The 13,787-nt window shown below is 41.4% G+C and overlaps 1 protein-coding gene across 2 annotated transcripts in view; it reads right to left on the minus strand.

Moving 5' to 3' along the window:
* The window catches only part of LOC121954550 (ras and Rab interactor 2-like), a 58,191-nt gene that overhangs the window by 3,421 nt on the left and 40,983 nt on the right, over positions 1-13,787 (minus strand). For both annotated transcript variants that reach the window (XM_042502125.2, XM_088086298.1), the window contains 4 exons: positions 11,117-12,727; positions 1,204-1,512; positions 986-1,117; positions 492-655 (listed from right to left, as the gene is read on the minus strand). In XM_042502125.2, the coding sequence (XP_042358059.2) occupies positions 492-655; positions 986-1,117; positions 1,204-1,512; positions 11,117-12,727 (2,216 nt within the window). The remainder of the gene's footprint in view (positions 1-491; positions 656-985; positions 1,118-1,203; positions 1,513-11,116; positions 12,728-13,787) is intronic.

The following is a 13,787-nucleotide window of genomic DNA, read 5'->3' on the forward strand; positions in this document are numbered from 1 at the left end:
TGAAATTTTGTCATGATTATTGCTTGAATTCTTGAGTAATGGCCAAAAACATGTTATAGGTCAAGTATGAGGTCACAGTGACCTTGACCTTTGACCTTCAATCCCCAAGTTCTAATCAGTCAGTCCAAGTGGACTTTGTGCAAGATTTTAAGAAATCTTCTCAAGGTTTTCATGAGATATTATGTTCACGAGAATGAGACAGATGCAAGGTCACAATGATCTTGGCCTTCACCTTTGACCACCAAAATCTAATCAATTCTTTGTTGACTCGAAGTAAACTTTGCGTCAAATTTAAAGAAATTCCTCCAAGGTGTTCTTGAGATACTGTGTTCACGAGTATGAAATGGACGGACAACCTGAAAAGATGATACCTCCCGACATGGCAATCACCAGCGCAGAGGGATGAAAAAGCCCAAATTTAGCTGCTTATCACTTTTGTTATTTAAGAATTAGCCGTATGTGACTAAGGCAAAGTGCGACTGTGGTTCTACCTGGAAGTCGTCGATGGATGGTGCAGAACGCTGCGTGGTGCGCCGGCGATGCCACTGGTGCAGCGTGTTCCTGGTTTCAGAGCTCAGCACTCTGGCTGCTTGCTCCTCCTGGAAGTTTCTGATCAGGGACATGGCTCCATACGCGCTGGTCAGGTAATAACCACCTGCACAAACAGAGGCAGAGGGTTAACAGCCTGTACAAAGAAGGTTGAGATGCATCTTCAACCCTTTAGATAAAACTAGTAAAGGTAAGACACAATAAGGGTAAACCCGATTGCAAAGAATGCACATCAATAAAATAAATAGAATAAAATCTATTGACATTATATACTGAAATAAAAATAAAGAGTATATAATGCATAGAATTGTGCAGCAGTGTGTAACTGTGAAGCGGAATGTAAAGCAGCTAAGTCTCTGCTTGTTAAAGGCTAAAGTGAAGAGATGCGTAGAGATACGTATTTAGTGAGTTGCCTTCTCTGATGAAACAAACAGACCTTCTCCGTGGAGCAGAGAGGGGTCCAGCAGCTCCATCATATAAAGGATCTCGTTGTCCAGCTGGGGCATGTCGCACTGGGCCAACACATAGGTCAGCATAGGCAGGAAGTCATCAGCACCGTACAGACGACCTGAGAGAGAGCAGGGTCGGTGAGATCCTGCACTTTGAATTTCATTATGTGATTCATTAATACAGGCTTTATATTCCGATCTGTACCTGAGTTGTCCTCCATGATGGTGTAGATGAGCTTGCAGACCCTCAGCAGCATGGTGACCTTCTTCTCTGGAGAGTACAGTTTGCTCATGGTGTGGAACTTGTGCTTGATCTTCTCTATGGCCACGGGGTCCGGGGGCAGAGTGTCGGCCACGCCCATTTCCTGCGGCTGCCGGGCCTTCGCCAATGCCAGGTTCTCCTTCAGCTCCTGCCAATCCCCGCTGCGCACCTGGAACTCCTGCAGGGCCACGCTCACCACCGGTTTGAGGGGCTTCAGGACGCACTTGTGCATGGCCTTCTCCAGGACTTGGTCTGAGCAAAGGAGGAAACAGTTACATCACACATTTTACTGAAAATGTAACATTGCCAAAGCTTTCAGACAACTTTATATGGACAATATTAGGCTTTTACTGATTCCAAAACCAATTTCACATTGATAAAAGAGTTTAAACTTGAACAGCAGTTTGTGCTTCTCTTATATTACCATTATATTTAAGTTTTTGAAAATAATGGTAAACAGTTTTTCAAAACAAATCAGTTATTCATAGGGGTCAACCGATAATGGATTTTCAGGGCCAATACCGATTATTAGTAGTTAATGAGACCAATAACCGATATTTGGAACAGACATGCATTTACAATAAAATGAAAATCTTTCTCTCAATATTTAGAATTTGGAATACAACAAACTCCAACACAAAACTTTGTTTAGATTCAAATTTAAAAAATAATACATAAAAATAGTTCCCTGAGGTTTTAAAAAATTAAAAGTTCCTCCAATGCTGACACTTTCTTTGCACTTTAATTAATTTTATCGGCAATCATTAAAATCAAACGGTGGTACAGATAATTGGCAAAATGTCAAATACCGGCTCCAATAATCGGCCAGGTTAAAAATATGTCAACCCCTGATCAATAATTCTTCTGTTGGCTGCACAATAGAACCATTTTTAATCTCAGTCAAAGAGCAGCTGTAAGTGTTGTCATAGCACATCATCTCTGTACATACTAACACGCACCATTCACTCACACTGGGCATGCACGTCGACAAACAGGAAACAGATTGTCTACTCTGTGGTTGGTTGCTTAGTTATAGAAAATAATACAGAGATGGCAAAAAGTAAGAACAGAGAACTCTTTGCTTGGCCCGACAACAAGGTGGAGCTGTTACTCAAAGTAACACAAGTACAAGGTTGTCAAGGTGTCAGGTTAGGGTTTAGGGTTTAAGCAAGACAAAAGGCAAATATGTTTATCTAGAACATTTCATACCCAAAGTGCTTCAGAGATTAGTCAAGTCAAACTTAATTGTAGCCCAACCACAAAGCATGCCCCAAAGGGCTGAACAAGGAGTAATTTCAATTCAATTTCAATTTGATCTTTTAAGTCCAATATCACAAATCATAATTGGCCTCAAAAGAGCGTTTACAACAAATGACATCCCTCTGTCCTTGGATTCTCAAAGCTGATAAGGAAAAGCTCCCTAGCTTCCTAACCCTAACCCTAACCCTAACCCAAAAAAGATAGTGAGTAGCTCCAAAAGCTAACATGGCCAAATATCAGAGCGGTACCTGGAGTATTATCTGACACCAGAGGAAGCTTTGGTGATGGGAAAAGGAAACCAACACAAGAAGAGTGAAATCACAAAACGTATGTAATGTTTTGGCTTGACACACTGTGAATGGTAAGACCCAATCCAGAAGCAAACTTGGGTGTCTGTGTCATTGTTTTCAAAAGTCTCAGTTTCCACACATCCAGACTAAAATGCAGCCCTGCAGCTTTCAAACTAAAACAGGGTCAGCAACATTTTCTGTTGTCTCTTTTTGGGGGTTGAAAAACACCGGAGTAGTCAGGATGCTAGGGGTAAACGTGGCTTTAGTTAAATGTTTTAAATAAAAACATATTAGTGTGGATGTAGCCTGAGTGTTGCACTCCTAAAATGTCAGAACTAAAGAACTTTAACTGGCATTTTGGCCTTTTTAGTCATAAAAAATTAATGCTGTTAATTAATACTTCTCCTTCTTCTTAAGACTGTATTCAAGTTGTTACAAAGCAAATGCAGTGAAATATAAGAGTTTCTACTTATTTAGTCACAATAATTTTTGATATTCGGTAATGTTTGGTAGATAAATTCTGCCTCTTACTGTTTTTCTCCTCACAACAACATTCAAAGGTTCTTGAAAAATTCAAAACAGCCCTGTTGTGTTTGTATTTGATATTCGAATAAACAACTGACTAAATACAGCCCTGAGAAAGTCTCAGTTTTGGTTAAACATTTGTTAAAGGCATTTAAACAAAGTTTTGTGTTGGATTTGTTATGTTTCAAATTCTAAATACTGACAGATTTTCATTTTTATTGTAAATGCATATCGGTTCCAAATATTGGTTACTGGTCTCATTAACTGCTATTTGGTATCAGTATTGGCCCTGAAAAACCAATATTGGTTGAGCCCTACTTGTCACCAATCGTTCCGGACCTTTGGCCTTGAACAGAGATCACATTCGGACCTTTGAATATTAAGCTTGAGAAGTCCTGGTCTATGGTAAGGTTATTTCATTTCAGAGCAAAAATCAGGTCAACGTTTACATCCCATTCCTCATTGGTCTCGTTAGGACTTACAAGCCTGGAGACTCACTGCCAATGTCAGATACTTTTGTATTATTTGTTTTGTCATTTGTCAAACCCAAGTTCTCATTGTTCACCATCTGTATACATCAAAGTCCATGAAGTTGTTGGTGTGTGTGTTTCTGGAGCAGAAGAATCCAGATTCAGACAGCGTCAACAGCAGTTTTTACAAGCTCAGCTGTGCAGTGCGACTAACACCGACCGTGATATCATAACACAGACAGGATGGATGCAGAGAGGGCGGCCAAACCACAGCACTGCTGAATAAGGACCATGTGTGCATGCCGTCTGTGTGTGTGTTGCTGATTTTCCTCCATAAAAGGGTGAAGTCAGCAGTTTTTTTTTGGCTGAGCACATCTACAGATGTAGATTTGGCTTTCCACAACAGCCTGATGGCATCCAGTGTCAACAATCAGTCTGTCAGTCAAAATGAGTTGTTGATGGTCTTCCTGGAAAACTTCACTACACCCACATTACAGCTACCTGCTGATACCTTTTGCTGGAACTAACCAGAAGGCACATTCTCACTTCCTCATTCTACCATGACACGCTGATTGAGGCCTGCCAGTAAGTAGGGCACCCAGCACGTTGAACTGGCATCAGCACAATTAGTGTTGTTTTTGTTCTTTTACAGGGATAATGAGACTGAAAGGACTTTGACTGCTTATTTTAGTGTTCCAAGATGACACTTTCTCTAACTTTCTTAAAGGTTTCCAATTATTTTGGATGAAGAAGGCAAGCGGGCAAATTGTTAACAACCATCTTTCTACAATTTCATGTTCCTGTTGACATCATGAAAGTGTTAGTGAAAGTACCTGTGGCTGCAATGACAAGTCATGCTGGACAAAGTTCTCAAACATGATACTCCACAATGTTACAGAACACGCTTTGAAAGAGAAATAAAATAAAACAAACAAAAAGCAAGTATTTAATGGTACGATTTCCAGCACAACCTGCCAACATGTACAAGGAAGAAACAAACTCTCAAACTCTTTCCTTCTTCAAAAGACTTAAATGGACGAGAATTAATGTCCTGCAGTTGTATGCCTCCACAAACCATTCAAGTTGCAGTTAGTTTACATCAAAGTCTGTGAAGACAAGGTGGACACCCAAGATAAGAGTCATCAATTCAGTGTCTAACCAAATGTCTCCTGAGTTATGACACTGATTAATGGTCAGAAAAGTGTTTTTTCAGTAATGACATTTGTGTGAAATTTTGTTATAATTACAGTATGAATTCTTGAGTTATGACCAAAATCGTGTTGTTTTACGTCAAAGTCACCTTCCGTCTTCAAGATCGAGAATGAGACAAATTAAGTCAATGTGTCCTTGACCTTTGACCACCAAAATCTAATCAGTTCATCATTAAGTCCTAGTGGATGTTTGTGCCAATTCAGAAGATATTGCCTCAAGGCATTCTTAAGATATCACATTCATGATCTCTGGCCATAGCTATCGCTGCTGCAGAAGTATAAAATCAAGAAATAGACAAAAGAGTTACAGAATAAAAGTTCAAGACAAAAAAAAGGTTTTTCTCAAACTTTTCTTGTGTCAAAAGACAACAAGACAACAGTACTAGAGTTGCAACAAACAATTATTTTCATTAAATCTGCCAATTATTTTCCTGTTTAACTGACTGATCATTAGATTCATAAAAATGTATAGAAATATAGAAACAGCAAAAAATGCAATTTTCTAGAGCCAGTTGAATTTGTCTCATGATGTCTTGTTTTGTCCAGCCAACCAAAAAAAAAAACAACATGTATTTATTATAATAGAGAACTGAGAAAAGTGACAGCCACATTAGAGTGGGAGCCAGTCAACCGTGGGTGCATTGGCTTGGAAAGTTACTTCAATGATGATGCAGACCAAATGATAACAAGAAGAACACATGTCTGAATGATGGAAGAAACTAGTATTTTAAATCTGATGTGCACAGTGTTTACCTTTTTTTTTTTTTTTTTTTGCTTAGCAACAAAGATGACTCTTATTTATAGCTTTTTCTTTCCTCTGTACCACTTCTCCTAGAGCTCAATAATCACTGGACTCCCCACAGGTCTGTTACAGTGATTAAAAATTAAAAACAGGGAACACGGTGCCAACATTCCTCACTGTGGGCACAGAATTTAAGGGCTCTGTCTGAATTCTAAAGGGGAGAAAAGAGAAAAGTTCAGATTTATAGACAGGCTGCTAAAACTGAAGATCGGAGCTAATGCTGACCCCTCTTGTGTGTTTCTGTGTGACTCTGGCTTCAAAATATTTTAATGCACCTATCTTATAGAACATTGTGACTTGACTACAGCTAAGTTACAGTCCAAGTCATGGTCTGCCTTGTCTCCTATCACAGACTGATGGTAGGAAACTGCTTAGTAAGAGCAACTTATCAGTCAAGGACAGAGTCAGTCAAAACAGGCAAACGCACACTTCTTTCAGCTAAACAGGGCCTCTTCCTGCTTCATATAAACATCCCGTCTGTCCTCAAGCCTTGAACCAGGGGAATTTCAGCATTAACTACTTTGTCCCTCCTCCACCACTGCTATGCTTATGCTGTCATGTTTTCACCTTTATTTTATTTTATTATTATTTCACTGTACTTGTTTTGACTTTGTTTTATTTTATTTTATTTTGTTTAATTTAATTTTATTTTATTTTTTGTAATTATGAGTTTCTTTGCTTTGGTGGCTTTCAGTGCTAACTTTTCCAATGACTTAAAAAATCCTCTTATATCTTTTCCCCCCCTGAATTTGTGTTTATACAGATATTTGGGGTGGGGTTGGGATATTATGATGAGCAGCTATATGATTATCAAAAATGCCAATTTATTTATTAACTAATGACTTAAATGTTAACACAAATCATTAGACATGTATTTTTATACTGCAAGGAAAAAACAATGAACAATAAAAACGGACAGCAAACAGACACCAAGCATGCTGAACAGAGCTTTATAAAAGGTTGTATTCACCAGGTCACTGTAATCCAATGTTGGGTGACACAAAGCACGTAGATTCACAGTAAAATCACACCAAACCCACACCCAGACACATGTATACAAGTAGACAATGAGACAGTATCTCAGTATCACAGTATCTCCTTGTGGTAAAAATAGCCTGGTGTAATCAGGAGGAGAGGTGTGTCTGTCTGTCCTGTCACTGAACCGTTCAACTCTTCACATACCGAGATTGCTTACTTCCTGCTTTGATATGTACAGCTTTAAAATAGCCTTTGGACTGATGCTTGGGTCATACAAACAGGCACAAGTGTCTAGTGTCCTTTATAGATCAAGCGAATTAGCAAAGAATTCTCTCTACATCTATTGGATAGATTGGAGTGATTATCAAGGCCTTAATGGGAAATGAAGAACTCTAATTTATTTTTTTCTGGGTTGTCACTGGGATGCTTTGAGATTCAAGCTGCTGCTCAAAGCAGCAGAGGACTAAACTACAAAGAGATATTAGTGGGTTAGTGAGGTTTTTGACCCTAAAGCCACAAATTTTAATGTCAAGAAGGTGTCTTTCTTTTAACCTAGCTAGATCACCATGGTAACCTTTGCTGCCCACCTTGCCTGCACTTGAGCAGGTATAAGGTTCAGAGTGTTGGATTAAAACAGGCTATAAAAAGCCAATTTCATTGATCAACTCCATTGGAAAATGCATCACCATTCTTGTCAGATCCTGTGGACCCAGGTGACAGGATTAAGAAGTTCTCTCCATATACAGTAAGCCTCTTGGTAATTTCAATATTGTATCAGTAACATTTATTCCACTTTGATTTAGCCACAAGCTTAAATGATTTCCACACAGGGATGCAAGATATGGAGAAATCTGCACATCACAATATTTTGACCAATTGGGATATATTATTTTCTTGCTTCTGGCTCTTGAGCTGCTATAATGTGAATTTTCGCGGTTAATAAAGTCTTTTCTTATCTTATATTATCTGTAATACCTATATCTGTGAAAAAACACAAGCTGAACTTCATGACATGGTGTCATCTCAGGACATTTGCTGGAGGAGAGCCTTGCCGTGTGGGATGAGCAGAATACAAGGAAGTCCATTCTGCCCCCCTCCCCTCCCCTCAGTGCTCCCCCTCACCCCGCCTGAACATCCTGAACCCAAACACACACATGGCTGGGCTGCTGAATGAGCGCTAGACAGAAACAACAACAACATTTTCCATGTCTGAAACTCTGTGACTGTGTCCCTTTAATATCTGCACATTTGATGTATCGTTGTTCCTACATCACATGTGCTTAATTTATATAAAGCCGCATTACTTTTCCTGGTATTTAAGGCAGTATTATGGGTGAACATACTGTGTGTGAAAAACCCATGTGTCCCAGTCGCCCATTCATCATTTACAATAAATACTGAATTGAAGAACCAACAGTCATACCAAAATATTGGCACATTTCTTCAAAGCAAGGAGAGCATGAGAGAGAGTCTGGATGAGGAGGTGAAACAGAGAGAGAGCTAAAGAAAGACAGAAACCATGAAAAAATAAGAGTGTCAAAGAACGACAGCGTGAGACAGAGTGGAGGGGGCTCGCCTCAGATCTTCTCTCTCTGATTGGCGAGTTCATTTGAAAGAACTGGATTTGGAGTAAGACAGAGATTGTCCGACTTGGCAGACGGTCCCCCAGATGCATCTGGGCCAGCCGGCCTTGGAGCTAAACAGAAAACATTCTCTGAAGCTGCCACAACAAAATGTTGTGCAACTATTCCAAGAACTGAAGCCCCAGCAGTTCTCATTGTGTCATCGCTGTGAAAAACAGGCCATTCAGAAAACATGACACGCAACAGCCAACTTACACATTTTGAATATTTTTTTTCCTTCCTTTTTTCCCCCTTCCTTCAGAACTTGCACTTATGGTAGTCGTCTGTCAAACCCAACGCGTTTCATCTCTGATTATCTTGTTATTAATTAGACAGCCAACAGGTAACATCTGTTTGCCCTGGTCTGTTTTTTTTCTTTGAAACATGCAGAAAATACATTCATAAAATTGCTGGATGATTTCCATACAAAAGACATCACTTCCTTTGCAAAAAATGGCTTTTGCCTTGAAAAGAAGCTCTCAGTGGGTGTTTACAACCAAAAATGTTAAACCTCTGTTACACCAGTTAGCAAGTCGTGTAACCGAACATCTGCTGTTGCTGTTCATGTCACATCAAAATTGAGGCCATTGTCTCTGGTATGGGTCAAGCTGCAAAATCACTCCATTCTACATTTCCTGTAATGCAACTGGGTGTTTTTTTTCATTTGTGTTCACATGGAGCTCGTTAACATGTGTTTACGTAATGGTAAGTCATATACATGAAGTCGTTAACTCAGAGCTCTCAGAAAATTTTCACTTACTTCATCTGGACTCTTCTGGTGAAGACAGTAAACACAAGTCCATTTCACACCATCTTTTAAACTCCACACTTGTGATTTGTAATACAGCCTATAAAATGATAAATTTACACCTGAAGCACAGGATAAAAAAACTTTGATGTAATCACTATGATGTTATTGGTATTTTTTCTGACTTTGAAAACCTTTCTCCAGAGTCACAGAAGGCATTATATAACTGCCAGTCATGGGCTGATTAGTAGCGCAGCCACTTTAAGGATTTGAATCATCAGTTGAAGACCCCTCATTTAACCAAGATAGCTTCAAGCCGAGCATTCTTTTTGTGTTTGTTTGTTGTTGTTTTTTGCTTGTGCAGTGTAACTGGAGACGTTTTGTTCTCAAATTTTGCTGTGGAATGAGCGCTCTTGACATTCACGCTAGTCTTTGATTGAAGCAGCTGCAGACATGCTGCACGGAGGAGATACTTGGCACGGAGGGAGAGGGATGTTGCTCTTCTGCTTTGAGGTGGTGTATTTGCAGCTCACAGCAAGTTATTACGATACAGTTGCTGGCTTTTGTTTGATATCTACTGTTGGCAAACAAATGTTGTTGCACATTTCTGACCCATCTTCAGCACCGTTACTATTGTGTGAATGCCGCTGACACCCTGAATGTCTCACAGACTGGAAAACATAACCAATTGTCGAATATTTGTAATAAACCGCCAAATCTGACTTTACTGACATAATTCTGAGTCGAGTACAGCCGTACTGAGTGAGTAAGTATTAAGTAAGTAATTGTGGAACTGCCCCTTTGATAAATTTTGTGCTTTAAAAAACACAACAGATGCTGACGCCAGCAACATTTTCAAAGAGCTTAGTGGAAATATTATTAAAAAACATAACAACTAAAAACTTTCTGAAGAATTAACATGATGTAAATGTAAAATGTCAGTATTCAGGGTAGTACTCATGTTAAATACTGATAAAAGTCAACAGTTTTTCACCCATTTCATGACTTGATAATTATAGCCCTGTGGTGAACTATTTGAACGGGGCCAGTAGGAACAGGTTGCTTCAACAGCCCCCTTCCTCCTCAGATAAAACCCTCTTTGTGCTCTCTGTTTACATGCAACTCTGTCCAAGGTCTAATGCAGCCACTGAATCTTGGCCTAAATGATTCAGACCGCTCTTCCGGCAGGTGTGTGTGTGTGAGTGTGTGTGTCTATGCACCTATGTGGTTGGGCTTGATCCCCCTTTGATGTTGCTCTCATTGTATTGTAAGATGCAATAAAGGGTGGATATAATAAAGGGCAAAAAGAGGGAAGGGCAAATGTTAGCATCAAACTACAGGAGATTTGCAATTGAGTGGAAATGGTTTGCCGACATGTCTGTCCTTACTTTCTTTTTAAAACCTACAAGCCTACAGAACAACATACAGTCAATAAACACTAGTCTGACGGCTGTGGCTTCAGTCGGAATGTATACATATACATTTACACACGTGTATACTTCCAGCTGCAAACACGTGAGGATAAGTTTTCCAATGGCCTGGCTGCTAAAATATGGAAGTGAAACTGCAGTGTCTGCATTGAGCAGTGACATAGTGTTTCCACAAACATTAAGATTTCTCCATAAATACATCCATCATTCACACTTCCTAAAAATAATCACTAAAATATTGCAAGCACACAGAGAAATGACTCCCACTACCCTCCATGTTGAGTTGAGGACAAGGTCATAATGCTTAGAGATGGTAGAAATGTTGCAATCGAGCAACACGAGTATTTCAACAACAAAGTTTAAGGCACGCGACTTTCCGACACATTATTAAAGCATTAACCTGACATTGCTCTCCACAGCAGTTAAATTTGCAGTGCGCAAGCAATTACTGGAAAAACTAATGAAAGGGTGACAGAATAGAGCTTGAATTAGAGATGGAACTATCTCTTTTGGCACTCACCAATCTGGTCTTCAGGAATGAGGCTCTCAATTGGCGGCTCCAGCTCAGAGCTCTGTCTCAGGTAGCTCTTCATTTGTGTGATAAACTGGCGGAGAGTCTGCAGCAGTTCCAGTCCTGAGGCATAGCCCTGCCAGGCCTGGGTGCCCGCACCCTCGCCCATGTAGCTCAGGTAGTCCTGCACCAGGCAACCAAAGTACGAGCCTTTATCCCTGGACAGCTCCACCACCCTGCGGATCGCCCTCTTCTCGGGCGTCAGCAGTGAGTTGAAGACACCACTCATCTTTCGTAGGTGCCCTCGCAGAGCCTTCTGCAGGACTAAAGCACTGGCGCTTGGACGACGCTTGGTGCGGTAGCCTGGAGGCACCATGGTCAAGTCCTGGTCTTGGTCCTGATCACTCTCGAGACTGACACCGTAGTCAGGCTCGTCTTCATCGTCGTCGTCCTCGTCGTCATCGTCCTCCTCCATGCTGCAGTAAGGCAGGTGGGATGGTGGGAGGGACAGGGGGAGATGGGTGTTAAAGTCAGCAACAGTGGGGGGGCTGGGGTCATGCAGGGGAGGGAGGAAGAAGGCTGAGGACTGGGAGAAATCCAGAGAGTCGGAAGAATCTGTGGAAAGGCTCATGTCACTCAGCCGTTGGCCACCACCACTACATTCCTCGCCTGTTTCTTCTTCTGTCACATCTCCCGGCTTGCTTGCTGTCATCGGTGAAGGGTCTGGAGGGTTGCTGGCGTCTTGGGCGGGGGCTCTGGTAGCATTACGCTGAGTCAGTCTGGCCCTAATGAGGGCCTGCTCAATCGTCTGGTCCTCCAGAGCCAAGTGGCACTGGGCATCCTCTTGGCTGGATGATGGCGAGGCCTTGGCCCGCCGTGGAGAGGAGGAGAGCGATGATAGAGAGATGGGCAGGGAGGGCCGGGGGATGGATATGGGTGAACTGATGCTGAGTCTCTTGGGAGGGGAGGATGAGGGGCTGATGCTTAGCGAGGAGCCCAGACGAGAAAGGATGCTGCTGCCCCTCTCCCTCTCTTCTGCCTTCTCCTTGGGGACATTGATCCAGGAGATCTTCTCAGGCATACTGCGCTGTCGGAGAGGGGCTGAGTGCTGCGGCGCGAAGCGAGGTGGGGGTGGACGTGGAGGTGGTGATCGTGGCACGCTTTCTGCAATGCTTAGCTTCTGACTGTTGCTGCTGGTTCGGCTGGTATCGTCCTGTAGCTCTGCGTTTTTGCCAAGGTTCTGAAGGTTTTTTTTAGCTGACTGGCTGCTGTCAGTCTGATCTGAGCTACAGTTTGGAGGATTTTCTTGACTGTCCTTGTTGTTGGTTTCTAGTTCCTCCCTCAGGCCTTGCTTTGCGGTACCAGAGGGATCTGAAGCTGTGCTGTGGTCGCCATCTGATTGGTGCACCTTTATGAAGAGGGGATTGATAAAGCAAAGCGCTCCGTTGGACTGGCAACACTCGAGCTCTGATGGGGTGCGAGTTCGAAGCCGAGGGCGCCCTGATGTGGTGGCCAAGGAGACTGGTCTCTGGGCGGGGGGAGGTGGTCTGTCGGGAGCAGCTATTCCAGACAAGGAAACGAAGTCCTTCCTCCCGAGGCCAGCCTGAGCATCCCAGAAACCTGTGTGAGACAGTGAGAGAATTATTATGTGGACAGGGTGTGATCCAACACTTAAGAGACAAATTTAATATGTCTGGACCACAGATTTGGCAGCTGCCTCTTCACCAGCTTTCAGACAAAAAAAATAGAAGAATATTTTATTGATTTAGTATTGCACTCCCGTAAAAGTGTTGGACTCATGATGAACAGGTCAAAGTAAAGTATCAATTCAAATGAACCAGAAAATGCTCAGAACAAGGCTTTATTCAGAGTATTCAAATGAAAAATGCTGTTTACATCTTTGTTATTCATCTTTGTTATTCCATGAATTCTCCGTTATGTTACTTCTTCCTTGACTGTCAATAGTTGGTTCAGAGATTCGGGTGTTTATGCTAGTATAGCTAATGTCATTAGGAGATTGCACCCGGCAGCAGGGATGACGATTGGGCTACAGAGGTCTGGTAAACTCATTTCTTTCTCCCTCTACACCCCCAGATTTTCCTCATTTTCAAACTTGTAGTCCTCAGCCCATGCCCACACTGACATTTACATGCACCAGATATTCTGGGTTTTGTCCTTATTCCCAAAAAGACAATATTAACCACTAAGCTCCAATTTATGTGTCCTAACATGTCATTTATCATACCAAAGTATGGAAAAGTGAAATGGCTGGAGCTACTTGTGCCAGGATTTCTTTTCCACTGGTGGCAGACTTGCTCAACTGTGCAAACACAGCCTCCCTCTTTCATTCCTTCAACCAGCTTCTTGCAAAGATCGTCATTACATTTTTTTATAAATATATACAAAAACCTGTTGATATGCAAGTCCTTTTTAATGTTTAAAAGTAGATGTGTAAACAGGCAAAAGGCGGCGTGTCACAAACTGCAGGAAAAACCCCAACTGAGACGCACATGTAGCGATGTATACATGTCCAAACAATTCACAGAAAATTATGTAGATAATTAAGATTATCTTATAAAGATAATTGTTAAGATAATTGTTTTTATCTCTCTCTCTCTAGCATTTATTATTAACCATATTATATAGCATGTCTGTATTTGTTTAATTTTTAATACTTTTT

Source organism: Plectropomus leopardus, chromosome 13 (assembly GCF_026936395.1).
Source record: "Plectropomus leopardus strain MGB_pleo_1.0 chromosome 13, ASM2693639v1, whole genome shotgun sequence".
Taxonomy (NCBI): domain Eukaryota; kingdom Metazoa; phylum Chordata; class Actinopteri; order Perciformes; family Serranidae; genus Plectropomus; species Plectropomus leopardus.